At 34.7% G+C, this 18,337-nt stretch overlaps 1 protein-coding gene across 1 annotated transcript; it reads left to right on the top strand.

Moving 5' to 3' along the window:
- The first annotated feature begins 17,716 nt into the window (after nucleotides 1-17,716).
- LOC127540451 (DNA-directed RNA polymerases I, II, and III subunit RPABC3-like) lies at nucleotides 17,717-18,031 on the top strand. Its single transcript, XM_051965144.1, has 2 exons — nucleotides 17,717-17,839; nucleotides 17,915-18,031. Exons 1-2 carry the CDS (start codon nucleotides 17,717-17,719, stop codon nucleotides 18,029-18,031), a joined length of 240 nt encoding a protein of 79 aa, XP_051821104.1.
- The last annotated feature ends 306 nt before the right edge of the window (nucleotides 18,032-18,337 follow it).

Here is an 18,337-nt window from a genome sequence, read left to right as displayed (position 1 = left end):
GTGAAGTACTGAGAGATAAAATAACTCCCAGAATTGCATAGCTAGCAATTAGTAGAGTTGGGAAATGGACCCAAATCATAGAATCGGCACTCAAATTTAGGAGTTGGAAAGGACTTCAGCTATCATGACTGAAAGGAATCCCCATGATAGCATAACAGATAAATGCTGCGCTCTCTGTGAATTCAGTCATTTTTCATTAATGCCTGTATGAGAACAAATGAACCTCTTTCCATTTTATGAGCTGCTCAGGCAGTTGAGGATGCTGATTCACAGGTCACCCAATACAGTTCTGCTCTAATGAGCTGCTGATTCGTAGGCATTGATTCTGTCAACTCCTTCACCTTATGGCAGAGCCAAAAGGTGTTAAAAACAATGGGGATTTTCCTATGCCTTGTCAGTTCCATTTTATCTAAACCCAGTGAAAAACACCCATCCAATTCTCTTTGATTTCCTCAATATCTGATTGAAGCAGTAATCTAGGCTCATCTGTCATTCTCAATGTAATCAAACATTCATCAAGCATTTTCTTTCCCTTTGTGTTGGGAGTTTTCTTCTTCAAAAGACTTTTACCAAGAACAATGTTGAAATGTTCACATTTGAGATCTGAAATATAATAATAAACAAATTCAATAATTCAACAGCAATTCTTAAGTGACAATATTTACAATGGACTAACATCACAAAGATTAAATGCAGTGCAGTGGCAAGGATTGGGATGGCATTATATCACAGTCACACAACTGTTGCCCTGTTTTACTTCAAATAAGTCACTTTCTTAGCATGGGCCTTAATTTACCCTTTTATAAAAATGAAGGGATTATATTAATGATTTCCAAGTTTCCTTCCAACTCTGACATTCTCTGTCCTATGGGTAATTCTAGGTCCAGATATTCTTTCCAGGTCTAGCATTCTATGTTCTACATTCCACTGGCCATGACAGTCTATGTTGAAAGAAAGGATGGTGTACTAGTAGAATGCTAGATGATGTCAGGATTAGTTGTATTTTAATCCTGCCTCAGACCCAGATTTGTTGTAGACAAGTTATTTAACTTACATAAGTCTGTTTTCTCATCAGTCAAAAAAAAAATAGAGAGAGAGAGAGGTTTTTCCCTCTTATTCTTATTTTTCCCTTCCAACATGATTCACATGGAAAATATATGAAAAGGAATGTACATATAACTAAAAATGTTGTTTTACATGTGATTAGGGAAAATAAGAAAAATAGTACATAGAAACTGTCACCGCCCAGAGTTGTTTGACATAGTACACGCAGGCAGCTAGGTGGCACAGTGGATAGAGTGCCAGAATTGGAGTCAGAAAGTCTTAACTGACCTCAGACATTCATCAGTATGTGATCATAGGCAAGTCACTTAACTCTGTTTGCCTCAGTTTTCTCATATGTAAAACAACTAGAAGAAAGAAATGGCAAAACATTCCTCTAACTTTACTAAGAAAATCTCAAACAGGGTCATGAAGAGTTAGGCACACAACAAAATGTATTTTATAAACTCTCTCTCTATAAATATATAAATTATAAAACATTTATAAACTAGCTTTATAAATGGAAAACATTTTATTGGGAATTCTAAGGTCTATCCCATCTTCTGTCCACCAAAGACAGGTGTCAAACTCAAATATAAATGGGAACATTAAATGATACAAAAAAGTATAACATTAACGTAGAAAACCATATTTTTTAACAAAAAATTTTTTTATTATTTTATTTATCAATTTTATTAATACATTGTTAATATGGCTTTTAATAATATTTTATTAATGTGTTATTGATACTTTGTTAATAATTCTTTTATTAATATTTTGTTAATACACTGACAATTAAAATTATACAAAAACTACATTTTAATCTGGTTTAGACCACACTTGAGAGGACTGTGAGTGAGCTGTCTGTTTGACATCTCTGATCTAGAATGCTTCCAGTTTCATCTTTATATGAATCCATGCTTCTAAATAAGATATTGCTCCTTTTTTCAAGAAACTTCAAGAAGTCCAGTTCTTTAGTTATTCCTTATATTCCAAATATAATACAAAGCGGAATTTGGTAAGCACATAAGAGAAGTTCAACATAATCATCAGAGTAGGAGGAAGGGAAGATTTTGAGAAGAAAATAGCATAATAATTGAACTTTGAAACAGTAGTTCATCTGGCAATGATGAAGTCCTCCTCACAGGGTTTACATTTGCTCTGCCTCTACTTTTCAGGGGAGTTGGCACCCAGCATTGTATTTGATTCACTCCTTTAATTGGAAAGTCATCAAGTTGGCTCCCAGAAAAGGTGCAGAGACAGACATTGACTTGTATTCTTCACAGGAATATGTAAACAGAGAAGCCAAAGAGAGAGTATTGCATGACCTATATGTAGGTTAAGACTTCTGAATGTTGAATAAAAGTCATATTACATATAGGCGAACCCTAGTTATTATCCCTTCTGAATGTCAGAATCTTTTTTAAGATAAAAAAAAAATTTTAAAGATGCTCTCCCAATTCTATGTTTCTATGAACCCTAGGAATAAAGTTCATATTGGAAATCACTATAATAACACAGTATTATCACATAGCTCATCAGTACATGGGTTTAGTTCTCAGACATCAAGAGTCAATTTATGTGAGTCCAGAGAGCAGAGTTGTAAGGTTGTCTCTGCCTTTAATATGCTGTATGACTACAGGCAAGAAATTTAGCATCACTGGGTATTAATCATGAAAACAAATTCCAAAATTTGAAATATTTTTAGAAAATATTGGATTAATTCATTTGGCAAAGGAGAAAGGCAGAAGATGTGGCTCCTTCCTGAATCTTATTGAGGTTATATTATTCAGAGTTTAGACAATGGAATAAAGACATTTGCCCAATTGAGTTCATGTAGGCAGTTTGGCAATTTGAGATGTTACTCTAATTGGGGCAACGCAAAACTGGGTGGACCTAAAACAGGTACTTAGTGGAGCCTAAGCATTCCTGACAGCCATTCACTTCCCCTGGAGCATCCCCAAGGTCAGTCTGACCTATACAGTGAACTTTTGGGTTGGACAATTTCTAGCCATATAAAGCTATATTCAAACAATATTCCCAAGTGATAAATAATAAAGTATTTTCCTCACAGGGGATCTGTTTCCTCTCTTTAAATGAGGAACTATGCAAAAATAGTATAACAAAAAGAACAAAACTTGGTAAGTACATAATAGAAGTTCAAAGTGATAGGAAGGCAGAGGCGGTAGGTAGGAGAATTGGATTTCAATATTAGCTTTGGGATGTACTTGCTAAGACATGGACAAAACATTTCACAATTTTGGTCTTGTTCTACTTTTGGGTTATTTTTCTATCTAAAAAATGAAGAGATTGGCCTAGAAGATTATTCATTTTATTATTTGTAGATGACTAAGCTTGATTATTAACCTAAACAAAAATCCTCTTTTACAGTAATCAAACTAACCATTAAATTATTTCTACATCTTCACTTCACTCTGTGCCATTTAGACTAGAGAAGTGAGTACTCCAGTGCATTAAATAAATTTATTGATCAGAGACTATCTGGTATTAAAGATATTATGTGTATGCCATATTGCCTATCAGACCATAAGCTCCTTCATAACAAGGATGGCCATTATCTTTTCGTCCCCAGTTCCCAACATAGTAGCTTGTAAAAATTATCAAACCTTTGTTGAATTGAATTGAATTGAATTAAAAAATATTGCTGACCTGGAATTTTACAGAGACCTAGAGAAAGAAAGTAAAAGATCCAGAGTTCAAAATCAAATCTAGTCTATCTAGTTGCCTAAGAAAGGGACATGGGAGTAACCTATGTAAATAATCCATGAGCAAATAATGATGATGTATGTCAGGGAGTGAGGGTAGTCCCTTGACCTAGAAATATCTCTCAGACTAGAATAAGTTGCCTGAAAGAAGATGGAGAGAAACTATAAAGAAGGGAGGGGAAGGAGAGATCAAAAGGATTAATTCATTAGAAATAACAACATCCAAAGCCAAATTCATCTGACTGAATAAATGACATTTTCTGTTCAGTTTTTTAATGTCTTGTAAAGAGAAGAGACAAAGGATCCCAGAGGGGTTTCTCTGTTAATTAAGATCAGACCCTCCCAAGTCATAGGCAGCCAATCATTACTCAATCTGCTACAGAGGACCAGCATGGCTAATTCCCCACCTTCTACTTCAAGGGTAGCTGCATTTGAGGCTCTAAGCAATGGTTATCAGGTCATTTGTATAAAAACAAGACCTCAAGTCTTCAAGATTCATGTGGTTTTAAGATGAACAATCCAACTCTCACCTCTTGATCCTTCTTCTCTTCTCCTCCTTCCCTTAATTTCTTTCAAGCAATTACATTATTACTTTCCAGTTCCATGTCACCATTGGGCAATGCTGTATTATATTATTACTTTAGGAAAGTTAACATTTTGGCTTGAGCATGGGATTTCTTTGTTATAAGAAACTCCTTCTCCTAATGCAGATCATATTTTTTTTGCTTTGAATTTTTTTTATTAAACCTTTTTATTTACAAAACATGTGCATGGATAATTTTTCAACACTGACCCTTGCAAAACCTTGTGTTCTAGATTTCCCCCTCATTCCCCTCACCCTTCCCTAGATGGCAGGTAGTCCAATACATGTTAAATATGTTAAAATATAGATCATAATTGTTAAGAGTCTTATAGAGTCGCTTGAGTAACAGAGAGGTTAAATGATGTGTTCAGATTCACAAAGCAAGTATATGTTAGAGGAGAGTTTTAAATCCAGATATTTCCAACACTAAAGCTAGCTATCGATACACTATGCTACTTTGTCACTTGCAAAAGTTAGTACCCACATTTTTAGAGGCGAGTTTTAAATCCAGATATTTCCAACACTAAAGCTAGCTCTCGATACACTATGCTACTTTGTTACTTGCAAAAGTTAATAGCCACATTTTTACCCATTAAAAAACCAACAAAACTAATCAGATTAAATTCACTTGTTAAAAAAGACTTTGCAGACATATAATCTTTGCTAAATTGTATTTTATTATACAGAAATCAGGCTGAAATAGGTTGAGAGCCTCACTTTAGGTTTTAAAAAATCAACTGATTTGTTAAGTACCAACAATGTGCCAGGCTTTATGCTAGGCATTGGCAAGAAAATTTTTGCCATTCAGCAACTGGGTCATAGGAATCCTTTGCCTCTTTCCTAGGTATGGACAGTCCTTCTCTTTAGGGTCATTTTCTAGGAGGCTCTTTGGTTTCTGGAGGGACCTGGCCTACTTTTAAGAGTTATCAGCAACAAGGTGGGGAGGAGGGTACCAGCCTTCATTGTAGAAACCCAACCCAATCAACTGTAGCTGGCTGACAAAGTATGGCTGAGTCAGCCCTGTCCGACTCATTGGGGAAATTCTGTTCAATTCAATTACATCACTGCTGTTGCTGCAGACCTAATTCTAGTTGGATGATTCAGAGAGGCAACATTATCAAATATGCAAAGCATTCCAAGGGTCATTTGAAAGTTTGGGGCATGGATAAAGCATTCTCTGTGAGAAATCTGGGTGGCAAGCTTGGGAAAATTAAAACAAACACACACACACACACACACACACACACACACACACACACACACACATACACACACACACAATTCAACAAATAACTTCATATAGTCAGGATGGCCTAACAAAATCTTGAATCTCTTCTCTCATTGGAGATATTTAAACAGACTAAATGACCAATACAACTTTATAGTTGGCAGAACCCTTCAAAAGGGTGAGGGATTCTCCAAAGTCCTATAGGCGATAAATAGTAAATCCAGTATTTAAACCCAGATATTCGTGGTATAGTTGAAAAGGCATTGGTTCTGACTTCAGAGAATCTAGATTCAAATATTGCTTATAGTAACCTTTAGCAAATAATTTAAATTCATTGGACTTCAGTGTCTTCATATTTATAATATATATCTCTACATATCTCTATATATGTAATATATATATATATATATATATATATATATATATACATATATATATATAAAATAGGAGGGTTGGAATGAGGCAATTCTGGGTAAATCCAATGGTCTTGTGATGGAGAGAGCCATCGACATCCAGAGACAGAATTATGGGGACTGAATGTAGATCACAACATAGTATTGTTACCTTTTTGTTGTTTGTTTGCTTGTATTTTTTTTCTCATTTTCTCCCTTTTGATCTGATATTTCTTGTATATGATAAATGTGGAAATGTTTAGAAGAATTGCACAAGTTTAACCTATATTGGATTGCTTGCTGTCTATGGGAAAGAGGTGAGGGAGAAAAATTTGGAACACAAAGTTTTGCAAGAGTGAATGTTGAAAACTATCTTTGTATGCATTTTGAAAAATAAAAAGCTATTATTATTAAAAGAAAAAAAAAGAAAGGAAGAAAATAGGAGTGTCAGACTAAACCAAGCCTTTTTCTTCTCTTATCACATTATCCATTGGTATGCAGTAAAGTAGAACTATGTAGGGCAAGAATGATTCTCATATCCTTCTCTCAGGTCTACTCTGAAATCGGTACCAAGTATCTCTTCAGGAAAGATAGAAAATAATTTGTTCCAGGTTTCTTTACTTCCAAGAACTTGTATCTTGAAAAAGAGTTTTAGCAAGCCCTTTTCTTAACTTTTAGAATCATAATACTTTCATCAAACTGATGAAGGTTCTGAATAGAAGGTCAGAAATTAAATCCAAATCATTAAAGCTTAGAGGGATGAAATGACTGCTTCCCCAGATGGAGCCTAAATTCATGGAAAGGCTAGATGGAGATACAAAATAGTGGATAGGATTTCAGTCTGCAATGTGTCTTGCCTTGGTTCTTTGAACCCAATAATTCTATCATATCATTCTATCATATCAACTTATCAAGTTGAGGTAAACAAAACTTAAATCACTTGTACCCTTAATCCCTATTCTCTTTGCTAAGAGGAACAAAATTTCTTTCATCAGTTGTATCTTCCAGAGAAAAGTTGGTCATCAGATGGTTTCAGTTTACTCATTAGAATAGGAAACAATAAAAGTGAGTCAGGATGGGGTAGAGTTAGGTGGAAGTAAAGAAGTGAAGTAAATAGTACATGATAATGAATAATGGAAATAAACAGTAGGTGATATAGGAGAAGAGACTACAATCAAAAGGTGGAATTTCAGGGTGCAGGATCTTAGAAGTTGAACAGTGTCAAGTGATGATGATAAAGAAATAATACATTATTTCTTTAGAGTCTCCTCCAAGCTTTATGTTTTTGGAAAGTTGGATAAAGATGACATCCCTGACTTTCTCCAAGTCCCTGATTAATATAAATATAGATAGATGTAGATGTAGATATAGATATAGACATATGCTGAATAGTTTGAGCCAAGAATAGCTCTCCAAGAGATTTAGCTCTGAGTTGACATTAATTGATTCATCACAACATTGTGGGTGCTATCATTGAATGAAATCCCATATCCACGTACTATAATTTTACTACATCCAAGTCTACATTTCTCCATCTTGTCCACAAAGGTAGAGGGAAAAAACAGGAAGAAAAGAAGCAAGCAAGAAAGGAAGAAAACAAGCATTAATTAAGCACTTACTAAGTGTTATGCATTGTGCTCATCACTTTACAAATATCTCATTTGCTCCTCACAGCAATCCTAAAAGGTAGACAATATTATTATTCCTATTTCATAGTTGAAGAAGTTGAGGTAAACAAAACTTAAATCACTTGTACCCTTAATCCCTATTCTCTTTGCTAAGAGGAACAAAATTTCTTTCATCAGTTGTATCTTCCAGAGAAAAGTTGGTCATCAGATGGTTTCAGTTTACTCATTAGAATAGGAAACAATAAAAGTGAGTCAGGATGGGGTAGAGTTAGGTGGAAGTAAAGAAGTGAAGTAAATAGTACATGATAATGAATAATGGAAATAAACAGTAGGTGATATAGGAGAAGAGACTACAATCAAAAGGTGGAATTTCAGGGTGCAGGATCTTAGAAGTTGAACAGTGTCAAGTGATGATGAGCTCTAAGATGAAATTGATTGCCCATATGGAGTGGGAAGAAGTGAGGTAGAAAAGTGACAATGGTTTTCTTTGATTAATTGGGAAGTCAAGGTGACATTAGGTCATCAATGTGAACAGTATGGTCTCTAAAGATGATGGTGAGAGTTAGGAATGATATGATGATTGTAAGCCATTCATTTTGCCACTCAAAGCATAAAGAAAGCCTAACAAATATTAATGTTGAACCACTAATATTGAACATTCTTAATTCCATCATGTCATGTTACATTTGGAAATTCAAATGATATTGAACATTGATAAGCCAGTTCCTCTGCCCATCTTAATTTCCTCATCTGTAAGATAAAGAAAGTGAACTAAATCATTTTTACTCTTGCTTTAAAATCTAATGTTCCTTGTTCTAAGGTCCTTTTCACCTATCTCAATCTATAATCTATAGTTTATGACAGGGTTTCTTAAACTTTTGCTACTTGTGACCTCTTTTTGCCTGAATAATTTTTATGCAACCATAGGCATATTGATAAATCAAATAGAAATACAAATCAAATATTTATTGATAATAACTCATAATTTCATGATCCACACACTCAGTTACATGACCTCCATATAGATTAAAAGCCACAATTTAAGAAGATTTAGTCCATGAGGCATTATAATATAATGGGGAAAGGATGTGACCTAGAACTCAGTGTTGTACTAAGGAAAGAGTTCTCATTCAAAGCATTGACTCTTCATTCAAATCCTGTCTCTGAAGTTTGCTGGCCACCTGTGTGACTTTGGGCAAATTCAATTTCTTAGCCCTCCATTTTCTCATCTATAAAATGAAGGACTTAGACTAGGTGGCCTCTAAGGAGCCCTTCAAGGCTAATTCTCTGATCCTACAAGATGTGAATAAATCCTGTTTCTGACTCTCTCATGAAAAGTAAGATACGTCCACAATATGTCCTCCCAGGAATATTGTGAGGAAGGTGATATAATGGGGGAGCTCATTATCAAACTCCCTTCTAAAGTTGCGTGTTCTATGATGCAAGAAGCTTGGATCCATTTGGGGATATACTTCATGTACATGCAAAATCCCAAGAACTAAGCATGGTGATAAAAGGATATAATTAAAGTCCAAAAAGAACCAGAGAGACAATGAGAAACGCCACTTGGCCAGAACAAAGGCTGTGAAATGGGGAATAGAATCATAGAATCTTAGCCTGAGAAGGAACCTTTAAAGCTATCTGGTCCAATTTCCTCTTTTTACAAATAGGAAAAGAGGATTGTAGAGGAAAATGTTATGTTCAAGGTCACACAGAGCCCTAGAGATTAGAAATCTGATCTTCTGATACATGGCTTCATGCTTTCTCTGCTACTAAGATCTCTTAAGTACAGGAGTTCTTAACTTGGGACCCAGGAACTTAGACTTTTAAATAATATTTTGATAAGGCTATTTCTATTTTTTTTCTTTATTACTCTACATGTTTTACTTTGTGCATTATTCAAGATAGGGTTTCTTAAACTTTTTGCACTTGTGACCTATCTTACCTAAGAAATTTTTATACAATCCCAGGTTGTATAAAACCCCAGGTTTCATATAAGTATATAAAATAAGCATACAAAATAATCATTTACTGATAATCATAATTTTGTGACTCGCATATTCAGTCACTGAATTTTGATCTTAGAAGGGGGACATAGGCTTTAACCAAACTATTAAAAGGGTCTGTGGCACAAAAGAGATGGGTGGAACATGTGATGAGATGAGATGCGCTTAGAGGCTGGGGTGACAATAGAAGACACAAGTTTGATCTATTTCATCCTCCTCCTTTTATTAGGGGTATAAATGGCATAGAGGCATCTGAGGGGTAATAGATTGGCCTGTTCTCAGGAGTCCAGTCCCTTGCAGTTGTTGATTCCATTGTTTGCATATCTTTGTATTTTAAAATTCCCAAATGTAGACTTGGAAGGGGAATTTTAAAATCACATTTTTTTTTTTTTTGCATTTAAAAATAACAATAGCAGCCTGAGCATAGTCTTGGAAATGGAATGCGGGAGTACAGAGGCAGGAAGGATTGGTATTCATTGGGATGGATGAATTCCCCTAAGCTCTTGGCTTTCCTGAGAATCTGTTCGAAGATTTCATGTTAAAAAAATAAAATAAAATAAATAAAAAATAAACAATGAGGCTGAAAGAGACGGCCTGTCTCAGAAAATCCAAGGGCCAGAAGCCTCCTCTAGCTTCATGGAAACTAATCTAAAGGAGAGAAGAGTGAGAAAAGTAAAGAGTTATAGCTTAATGTCCAGAAGGGCCTCTTGGTAAATCAGAGACCTTGACAGAATCAGGGTCCTGAGATTTAAAAGTCTTTGTGTTTAAAGCCCACCACTTCTCAAAAGTGATTTTCACTTCCTTCCTCCCTCCCTCCCTTCCTTCCTTTCATCTCCTTCTTTTCTTCCTCCTTCCTTTCTTCTTTCTCTCCTTCCTTTCTTTCCTTTTCTCCTTCTTTCTTTCTTTCCTTCTTTCCTTCCTTTCTTCCTTCCTTCCTTCCTTCTTCCTTCCTTCTTCCTTCCTTCTTCCTTCCTTCTTCCTTCCTTCTTCCTTCCTTCCTTCCTTCCTTCCTTCCTTCCTTCCTTCCTTCCTTCTTCCTTCCTTCCTTCCTTCTTTCTTTCTTTTCTTTCTTTCTTCCTTTCTTTCTTTCTTTCTTTCTTTCTTTCTTTCTTTCTTTCTTTCTTTCTTTCTTTCTTTCTTTCTTTCTTTCTTTCTTTCTTTCTTTCTTTTCCATCTCTCTTTTTCTTCCTTCTCCCTCCCTCTCCATCCCTTCCTTCTTTCTTTCTCCTTTTCCCTCCCTTCTTCTTTTCTTCCTTCCTTTTTTCTCTTTCTTATCTTTCTTTCTTTCCTTCTTTCTTTTTCTTTTTCTTTCTTTCTTTCTCCCAAGAGTTTTCTTCTTTATCCCAGGAGTTTTTGATCCTGATGCCAGATTTGGTGTGGACACTTAATCATTTTAACCCAGTGTAGCTCAGACTATACCTGGGCTTAAAAATATTGTTCACTTCAACCTTTTCAGTGGCAAGGATTACAGGTATCAAATCCCATTGTTCATATGATCTGTTATAATATAAGCAGTCTTACTGCTTCTGTCCTTACCAGTTCTGGCAGCCAGAATTGCAATACTCCTAACAGACCGCAACCTAAACACAGCATATATGTATGATCACATAGGCCTGAGATTACCTTTATATATTTATTTCTCACAATTCCCATATCACTTATTTCTGTAACTCTCAAATACCAATGCCATTAGCATGTAATATTGTATATTAAAATTTCTGTGTAGTGTCTTGTCCCTTTATTAGACCTGTCTTGTGTAAACTTTGCAATTCCCTAACTGGGAACAGAAATTGCAAAGTTTCTTCAATGACTACTAATTTTCCCCAAAATCTAGGTCCACTTTTTGGATATCAATATTCTACCTATGTTATCATATAGTACCTAATCATGAAATAACTATAGTGTGTAAAGAATTTAAACTGAGCACCACATGGGGGCAAGGCAATAGAAAGATATGTAGTAGTTAGAAATAGCCTGCAACATTTAATAAATATGGGATTGCAAGAAGGAACCAGAAGAAAGGATACTAACAGAAAAAATGCAAGATTGAAAGATATGAGATGGTTCATCAATGAGAGAGCTAACCAGTGGATAGACTGGCCATTTTTTTGGATTGAGCAAGGCTGACCTTTGGGTACCAAAATCACAATCTATGACTGGGAGCTTACTTGAAACATTTCTATTTTAGTGGTACCTGCCAGGAAGGTCAACTCTGTTAACATCCTTTCAGAATTTAGAATCACTTTGAGAGAGAACTTGTAATCAAGTGTGGATTTGAAATTTGGAAGATCTGAATTTGAATCCCAACTCAGAAATTTATTAGTTATTTGAATATGGTGACATCACTTAACCACTTTTAGCTTTAGTGAGTAAATGTTGTACCTATCTCACAGAATTACCGGGAGGAGCAATTGAGATAACATAAGTATAGTACTTTCTAAACCTTAAAGGACTCTATAAATATTAGCTATTATAATAATACCAAGGAACTATACTTGAAAAAACAATGCTTTAAGGCTTGAATAGCACTTTCCTCAGAAGACTTCTGTGTGGTAATAATAATAATAACAACTAACTTTTATATAATACTTATTACATGTCAGGCACTGCAATAAGTATTTTGTAACTATTATATTGTTTGACTCTCACAACAATCCTAAAAAATAGGTGCTATTATTACCCCCATTTTACAGATGAGGCAAACAGGAGTTTAATGAATTACCCAGATGCATAAAATTAGGAAGCATCTGAGACTTGATTGGAATTCAGGTTTTCCTGAAACCAGGCTTAGTGCACCAACCATTGTACCACCTAGCTGCCATTAAGTAATTAAGGAATAAACCCAAATCATTCTGGTTCTCATCAATCGGCCACTTTCAGGCCAAGCTCAATTGGTATTTGCTTTGGCCCTGATTGCCTCAGAGTACATGCAAATAGAAATTATTGTTGTTTGGCCAGAAATCCTGGGGTCATTCCCTCACAGATGGATTCCTTTTTTTTTTTTTTTGACCAGATAAAAAAGGCCATTTTTTTTGCCTCATTTCTTATCTATTCTTAATTACTGATTGGGTGTTGCCTCAATCAAACTTAGACCTGTTAAGACCTTAGCTTAAAAGAGCCAAGATCTTCCACTGTATCCAGGCTATCTCCAGATATCCTGATTTATATATGGTCACTGGATCCAGATGGCTCTGGAGGAGAGAGTAAGGCATTTGTATAGTCTTCCCTTACTTAAATCCAATTTACTTATATGTCATGTATCACTTTCTTGATATCATGGCCTTCAACAAGAACAAAGGAAAAACAATAACAACAAATAAGATTTAATATTTTACAGATACAGTTCAGAAAAAATTAATTACTTGCCCAAGGTAAGGACCAGAAAATAGATTTTTAAGACCTTCATTTTGCTTTCTTGTGATGATTCTCTATGGCTGCAAAGGATTCCTTCCCATATAGTTGATGTAGCTTGCTGAAAAATGTTCATTAAGCCCAAGTTATCAAAGACAGCAAGATGGCACAATGGATAGAGTACTGGACTTTGAATCAGGAAAACTCTTCTTCCTGAGTTCAAATCCGGTCTCAGACACTTCCTAAGCTGGGTGATCCTAGGAAAGTCACTTTATCCTGACTCAGTTTCCTCATCCATAAAAGTAGCTTCAGAAGGAAATGCTACACCATTCTAGTAACTCTGACAAGAAACCCCAAAATTAGATCAAGAAGAGTTGAATACAACTGAAATGAGTGAAAAATAATATCAAAGAAAGAATCAAGATTGTACCTAGATGATAAACAAGATAAAGAAAGATACCAATTATATTGGGGAAATGATTGTACAAAGGGAAAGACATGGACAATAGTTAGAAAAATGACAAATATGTTCTAAGGAGTGAGAGAATGGCATCTTCCCCATTGTAATGGGCAATTTTTTCCTTTTATGGAACCTCCTGGTGATAGACAGTCTGACCATATTTAGCACAAAAGCAGAAAGAATATCCTTAAGTCATAATGAAGAGGACACTGGACAGGGATTCAAGAGGTCAACCAAGTAATTATACATTTCTCAGCATCATTGGAATGCGAAGGAGTCTGGTAGCTAAAATCAGGAAGAATAACATGACTTGTTTCTATCCCTCACCCACATATCTGCCAGGTCTCCCATATTTCTCTTTATTTATAGCATACTATCTCTTGTATCATAGTTATCTGTTTACATATCTTCTCCCATTCATATTCCTTTTCATTATTAGTAATGTTCTTATTATTGTTAGCTGTATTTTTATAAAGCTCTTTAAGGTTTGCAAAGTGCTCCTCTCTAGGGTTACCTTTCATCCATTCTGTATTTATCTTGTTCTGATTTTTACATAAACATATATGTAATATTCTCTATTCAAATATAATGCCATTTGAAGAGTATTTCTGTTTTGTTTTGTTTTTTGCAACATCAGTGCTTAGCATAGGATAAGCATTCAATAAATTTATTTTGATTAATTGATTGATTCACATACATTATCTCATTTGATTCTCCCATGACCTTGTAAGGTAAGTGCTACTAACAATAGATATCTATAGAATAATACATAGGTATTATTTATAAATAATACTACTTGCATTATTATGCTACTTATGAATAATATCTATATTTTCCCTATTTTATAGATAAATAGGTTGACAGACATTAACTAGCTTGCCGATGATTATTGTGTTTTAAAAATACTTTATCATTTATTAATATTATTTGAACCTAGCTTTATATGGCTAGAAATTATCTGGATTGAGAAATGCTTAGGTCAACCCAAAATATTTGTGTTTTGAGTTCATTCATTGAGGTTTTATTTTGAGTTCAACAAAACTTGTGTTTTGGATTTCCTGCAAGCTTGTATTTGGGGTTCCACAAGTTATATTGAATGTTTACACTTAGCTGCTGAACTACATCGCAAACTGCCCATTTCTAGAAAATCCCTATCTGCTTAAAGGTGGTAAACCAAGAATTTGTTCTTATGTTCTTTGCTTGAATTCTTTGTAATGTAAACTTCACAGAGATGCAAGGAGGGAGTCATCCTCCCTTTCTGACATTCTTTTTCTGAATAAACAATAAAATTCATTCTAAAACTTTTGAGATTTGGGGTTTGTGATTTGCCATGATTGTACAACTAGTAAATATTTCAGGTGGACTCTTTTGAGTCCAATATTCCTGCATCTTTGGAAGTCTTGTACGTAAATTCTTTAATAAATGTATATTGAATTCGATTGAATTTTAGACAAAAGAGGGAAGAGAGATAAGGAGAGTGCACTAAAGAGCACTAAACCTGGAGTGGGAAAATCTGAGTTCAAATTTTACCTTAGATATTTAGTAGTTGGATTATCCCTGGGTAAGTAATGTGATTTTTCTGAGTCTCTTTTTCCTCATCTGTAAAGTGATGATAATAATAATCCCTATTCTATCGATTGTTGTGAGAATTTAATGAAATGGCATATAAAGTGTTTAGCAAACCTTAAAATACTATTATTCTCATTGTTATTATTACTTTCCAGAATTAGTCCCCAAATTTTAATTCTTTGCATTAGAAGTAGAGAGCAATTTGCAACTAATGATAGTTTGGAGGAAAACTACAAGTGCTAGAAAACTGCAGATAACATGTTTGTCATGCAGAAAATCTGTGCTAGAGCTAAGATTTCACTTTGTAAACTGGTTTCTTTTATCGCTACACTGATCCCATACTATGCCTCCCACTTTTCCCTTGGCTCTTGGGGATTCCTTCTCCACTTTTGTGATCTCAAGGCAAATATCTTCCTTAAGGCCCCTCTTTGACTTCTATTTTCTTCTCAATATACCTTACTTTGATATGTGGTTTTTCTGTTCCCTGATCACCCGACACTTGTTTTTGGTTCCTTAATAAACTAAAACTTTGCTATAGCATGAATTGTTCAATTTTTTAAAAAAAATCCATTTATTTTTATAAACATTCAACTTTCCCTCCCAGTTCCCTCTCCAAATGAACAATTAAAAAAAAACCTTATCATAACAAATATACATATTTCAACAAAACAAATTTCCATATTGACTATGTCCAGGATTGTAAGTTTCATGCTACATTTTAAGTCCATCAAATCTCTGACAGTTGGTGGGCAGTATGTTTTATCTTCAGTCCTCTGGACTCATGATTTATCATTGTATGAATTCTGCGCTGTAGGCCAGAGGCACTAGAAGTACATGGTGAGAGATGAAGAGAGGGTAAGAGACCCTCAAAGCAGGTTTTTCCTAATTGATAACTTAGCTATAGACTAGCCTTGCTGGCCTCTATCATTAATAGTCTCTAATCAGCAATTAATATCCCCTCCAGTTATTATTAAATGCAGTTGATTGCACAGTAAGCCAGCTATTTAATGTCTGGCAGGACTTAGGTAAGATAAATAGTTCCAGGCATGACCAGTCCAAGTCATGAGTGGTAGTCAGCCAAGAAGAATGAGTGAAGACATAAGCATTGGGGTCAAGCCAAGAAGAGCTTTGGACAGAGGTTCACCCAAAGGAACAAACATATACATAGTGGGAGGGAAGGAATTAAAGCAGGAAGCCAAATTCTACTTAGTGCAGTTCAGCAGTCAGGGATGCTCAGCCAGAGAAAAAGGAGATGTTAGATGGACATTATCTGTTCCTTAAAATAATCTGAAGGACTGGCAAGGGGAAGAGAGAAGTAAGTTTTCTCTGCAATGGTCCCCATTGAAAGTAATGGGGAAAGTTTGGCTCTGACTTGACACAAAGAGTCCTATTTAGAGCTGCCTGACAATAGAATGAATGTCATCTTCAATTATTTCTGTGACACTTGTTGCCAACACTTCTGTCCATCCATGTTCTTTGCTCCCCTGAGAGACGTCAGGAGAATAATAGAATTTTCGGTGGAGGTAGACTCATTGAGTCAGACAAATATCCAGAAGTGTGACATGTGTGGCAGAGGCACTGAACTTGTTATTTTTAAAATAATATTTTATTATTCTTTTTAAATTAGCAAGTATTTATTTTCTTTTTTTCAACCTACCCTAAACACATGCATATTGAGAAGAAAAGAAAAGAAAATCAAAACTCTTTTTTTGGAGTTCCATATTGGGACACATTCTATTTGTTCTATACTTAGTATAAATGTGAATAATAAAGTAAAACAAATTCTCACACTGACCATGTTCAAATATGAGTCTCTCATGCCATCTCTTGAGTCCATCATCTTTCTGTCAAGAAGTAGGTAGAATACTTCATCAGTCCTCCTTATGACTGGTCATGACACTGATCGGAACTCTTAAGTCTTTCAATGTTATTTGTCTTGACAATATTATACATGTGAACATGTTATCCTTTTGGGTCTGCTCACTTTACTTTGCATCAGTTCATACAAACTTTTGTGGGTTTCTCTAAAAGCATTCATTTAATAATTTCTTATGGCATAATTATATTGCATTATGTTCATAACCGTACTTTTTCAGCAATTCCCCCAAATGATGGGCCTTCCTTGAGTGTACAATTCTTTGCCAAAAATAAATCTGTTTCACACATTTTTCCACATATGAATCCTTTTCTTTTTTCTTCAATCCCCGCATCTCCTATACCAGTGGTTCTCAAGGTCAAGTCCAGAAATTCTCTGGTGGTCTCTGAAACCCTTTCAGAAGGTCTGCAAATTCAAATTAGTTTTTTTTTCTAATATGGTAAATATCTATCAATATAACCCGCATAAACAAAAATTCTTCAGACAGATCCTCAATAGTTTTTTAAATAGTATAAAGATAGTGAGAACAAAAATTTGAGAACCCCTGTCCTATACATCACAATAGTCCTATGAGAGAGAAAAGTTAATAGATACATGAAAAAGTCAGGTGAAGGCTCTCACACTAGAATCACATTAATGGTTATTTCACTTTACACCATAAACTTCCCATTGTTTTCTACAGCTGACATTCTGTTTAAAACTACCTTCCATGTGAAAGACAAGCATGGAGATAAGAGTTTAGTCAAGTATATTAACTGTAAAATTATAATATATATATAATAAAGATCATATATGTGTATTCATATATAATATAAATATTAGATTTCATCAAAAAGATGATTTATAGAGATATTAAATGGATCTCATCTTAGATATAAGCATCCATATATATCCTATAGACTGGGTCAACAAGTTTCATTTGGGCATAGATAGTACTTTTTACAAAGATGGAGAATATAATTGTACAAATGATCAATCCATCAACCTAGGACTTAGCAATGTTAGTATGTTATATTTATGAAAGTGTATAGAATCTAAAAAGATAGAATATTACTCTGCCTTTGCATGTTATGCAGCCTTGCTTGTACACTTCCAAAGAGATTCCAATAATCTCTATAGATTTGAAGTAGACTCTAGAATTTACCTTCTAGTGAAGAAACTAGCTTTCTAATGGAAACCAAGCCCAATGTCAAGAAGACTGTCTTTCATTAAAAGAGAAAATGAAGAAGAGAAATTGGGATAACACAACTTCAAGGGAAATACTTAACTAGAATTTTTAATGGAAAGTACAATATCTAAATGATAACTTTGAGCAGGAGATCAGAGATATTCTGTGCCAGCTGCTTGGAAAATTAGACATGTGGGCAAAAAGTATTTGAGTGGGAGAATTATTTTGTAGGGTTTTCTGGAACTGGCATACTTTAACCAATTACCATGTTACTTTCTGATGAAGAAATTCTCCACTTAAATCCTTCTA

The sequence above is a fragment of the Antechinus flavipes genome, chromosome 6 (genome assembly GCF_016432865.1).
Source record: "Antechinus flavipes isolate AdamAnt ecotype Samford, QLD, Australia chromosome 6, AdamAnt_v2, whole genome shotgun sequence".
NCBI classification, from domain to species: domain Eukaryota; kingdom Metazoa; phylum Chordata; class Mammalia; order Dasyuromorphia; family Dasyuridae; genus Antechinus; species Antechinus flavipes.
The sequence above is the reverse complement of the archived record's forward strand: the minus strand, read 5'-3'. Positions and strand labels throughout refer to the sequence as shown.

Excerpts from the sequence above, each read along its gene's own strand:
- LOC127540451 (XM_051965144.1), top strand. The coding sequence starts at position 17,717 with ATGGATCTCATCTTAGATATAAGCATCCATATATATCCTATAGACTGG. Across the intron at positions 17,840-17,914 it reads ATTGTACAAATGATCAATCC|TCTGCCTTTGCATGTTATGC; the intron begins ATCAACCTAGGA and ends ATAGAATATTAC.